Raw genomic sequence first — 2,185 nt, forward strand, 5'->3', positions numbered from 1 at the left:
ATTATATATCTTATTTTGATCTCTAGAATTGGAGTAAGCTTTAACTATTCTTGATATTTTTTTTATTTTTTTTTGTCTGTAAATTTGTGTAAACCAGTACTATCGGCAACTATGATTTTTATATCTGTAATTTGTGTGTGTGTTTTTTTTTGTTTTACATAATTATTGGTTAACCAAAAATCACTGGGACAAACCGAAACCAACTGGAACCATTTGGAAACCGAACCAATGGTTAATGGATTGGTTTGGTTTAGCTTTTTAGAAACCAATAGTATTGGTTTCGGTTTTGGTTTGGTTAGAAACCGAACCAAAACCGACCATGAACAGCACTCACAGCAGAGGAAAATCACCTAAAATCATATTATTAATATAAACATATTATATTAATTACTTCAAAGCACAAAATACTCAAGTTCATGCTATAAAAGATGACACCCCCTCTGAGTCCAGTTGTGTACGCAAGAAAACATACATATTCTATCCATTTCTCTCTTATAACTATCAATCCAGTTTAGATTTTCCTCTTCTCTAATTCCGCAAAATAAACAAGCCTCAACTATTCGTTCTTCATTGAATTGGAGTTCTATCCATCTTTGATGGATCTATAGTTCTCATCAATAATGCTTGTTTTAGTATTCTTAATTCCCTTTTTGTTCATGGTTTGGATGAACAGAAAAAAAATCAACCCACCAGAAATTGCCTCCAGGGCCAACAAAACTACCTCTTGTAGGAAATTTGCATAACATGTTGGGCTTGACGCACCAGACACTCAGAGATTTGTCCAATAAATATGGTCCCCTGTTGCACTTGCAACTTGGTGAATTTTCTGTTGTCTTTGTCTCTTCACCAAGAGTTGCGAAACAGATAATGAACACCCACGACTTGGTTTTTGCAGATAGACCAGAATTTTTTGCTGGAAAAATTACGGGATACGACTCGAGTGGTATATCACTTTCACGCTATGGTGATTACTACAAGCAAGTACGAAGGATTTCTGCGATGGAGATCCTAAGTGCCAAAAAGGTTCCGGTCATTTAGATCACCAAGGGAGGAAGAAGTGTCAAATATGATTCAAACAATTTCATTGAAATCCGGGTCACCAATCAACTTGAGTGAGAAACTTTCATCCTTGAGCAATGACATAGTCTCCAGGGCAGCATTCCGTAATAAATGCAAAAAATAAAGAAATGCTCGTCTCAGCACTGCATGAAGCCGCTAGTTTGGCAGATCTTACCTTTGAAGATATATTCCCGTCACTGAAATTGCATCATTTTATTGGTGGAATGAAAGAGAAACTTACGAGGATACGTAAAAAGATTGACACGATTCTTGAAGAAATGATTGAGGAACACAGAAGGGATAGATCATTGAGATATTTAGAGGAAGATTTTGTTGATGTACTTCTTCGGGTTCAAGAAAGTGGTGAGGTTAAGGTTCCATTGACAACCGATAATATTAAAGCAGTCATTGCGGTTAGTAACTCCTAGTGTTTAATTTTGACTGCATATGCATAAAAGAAAGTGTTCATTGGCATATTGTTTTTAAGTATTCGACTTTTTTTTTTTTTTTTTTTCAGGATATATTTGCTGGAGAAACCGATTCTGTCCCTTCGTGAGTTCGTCAAGTGTCTGTGTGCAATAAGTAATGCTTATTACATGATTTTGTTAATTGTATGTCTGATAATAAGTGATGATCATTACATGATTTTGTCAAGTGTATGTCTGACAGTCTGTAATATGATTATTCCCGTCCCTGATGTTGCTTTATCATTTTGTAATTTGTATTGGTATAATTTGTATATTTGCTTTATATAAACTTAGCGTTTTTCCAAAAAAACAAAAAAAAAAAACAACACAAAATTGGTTAAAAAAATCAAAATCAACAATTCGTAGGTGAAAAGGACATTTAGATTTTGATATTGTTTAAATGGACAAAAATGTAAAAATAGCCTGGATGTAAACAGTTTCATCCTACCCATTTTCAAATACTTTTCTTATTTTTAATTTACATCAGGATGCATCCAGTTTCATCCTTGCTATTTTTTAAGTTTAAGTCAGGATGAATCCAGTTTCATCCTTGCTATTTTTTTGGTGTCCATTTCACCCATAATAATTTTTACTCGTCCATTTGAACCAGGTTTTAAAAATATTTGGACAAATGACCCATTTTTGGGAAAAAAAAAAGC

The 2,185-nt window shown here is 33.8% G+C and overlaps 1 protein-coding gene across 1 annotated transcript; it reads left to right on the top strand.

Moving 5' to 3' along the window:
* The first annotated feature begins 1,088 nt into the window (after positions 1 to 1,088).
* LOC113339926 (cytochrome P450 CYP71D312-like) lies at positions 1,089 to 1,810 on the top strand. The gene is made up of 2 exons (XM_026585151.1): positions 1,089 to 1,472; positions 1,577 to 1,810. Exons 1-2 carry the CDS (start codon positions 1,188 to 1,190, stop codon positions 1,613 to 1,615), a joined length of 324 nt encoding a protein of 107 aa, XP_026440936.1. The 5' UTR covers positions 1,089 to 1,187; the 3' UTR covers positions 1,616 to 1,810.
* The last annotated feature ends 375 nt before the right edge of the window (positions 1,811 to 2,185 follow it).

The sequence above is a fragment of the Papaver somniferum genome, unplaced genomic scaffold, assembly GCF_003573695.1.
Source record: "Papaver somniferum cultivar HN1 unplaced genomic scaffold, ASM357369v1 unplaced-scaffold_21, whole genome shotgun sequence".
Lineage (NCBI taxonomy): Eukaryota > Viridiplantae > Streptophyta > Magnoliopsida > Ranunculales > Papaveraceae > Papaver > Papaver somniferum.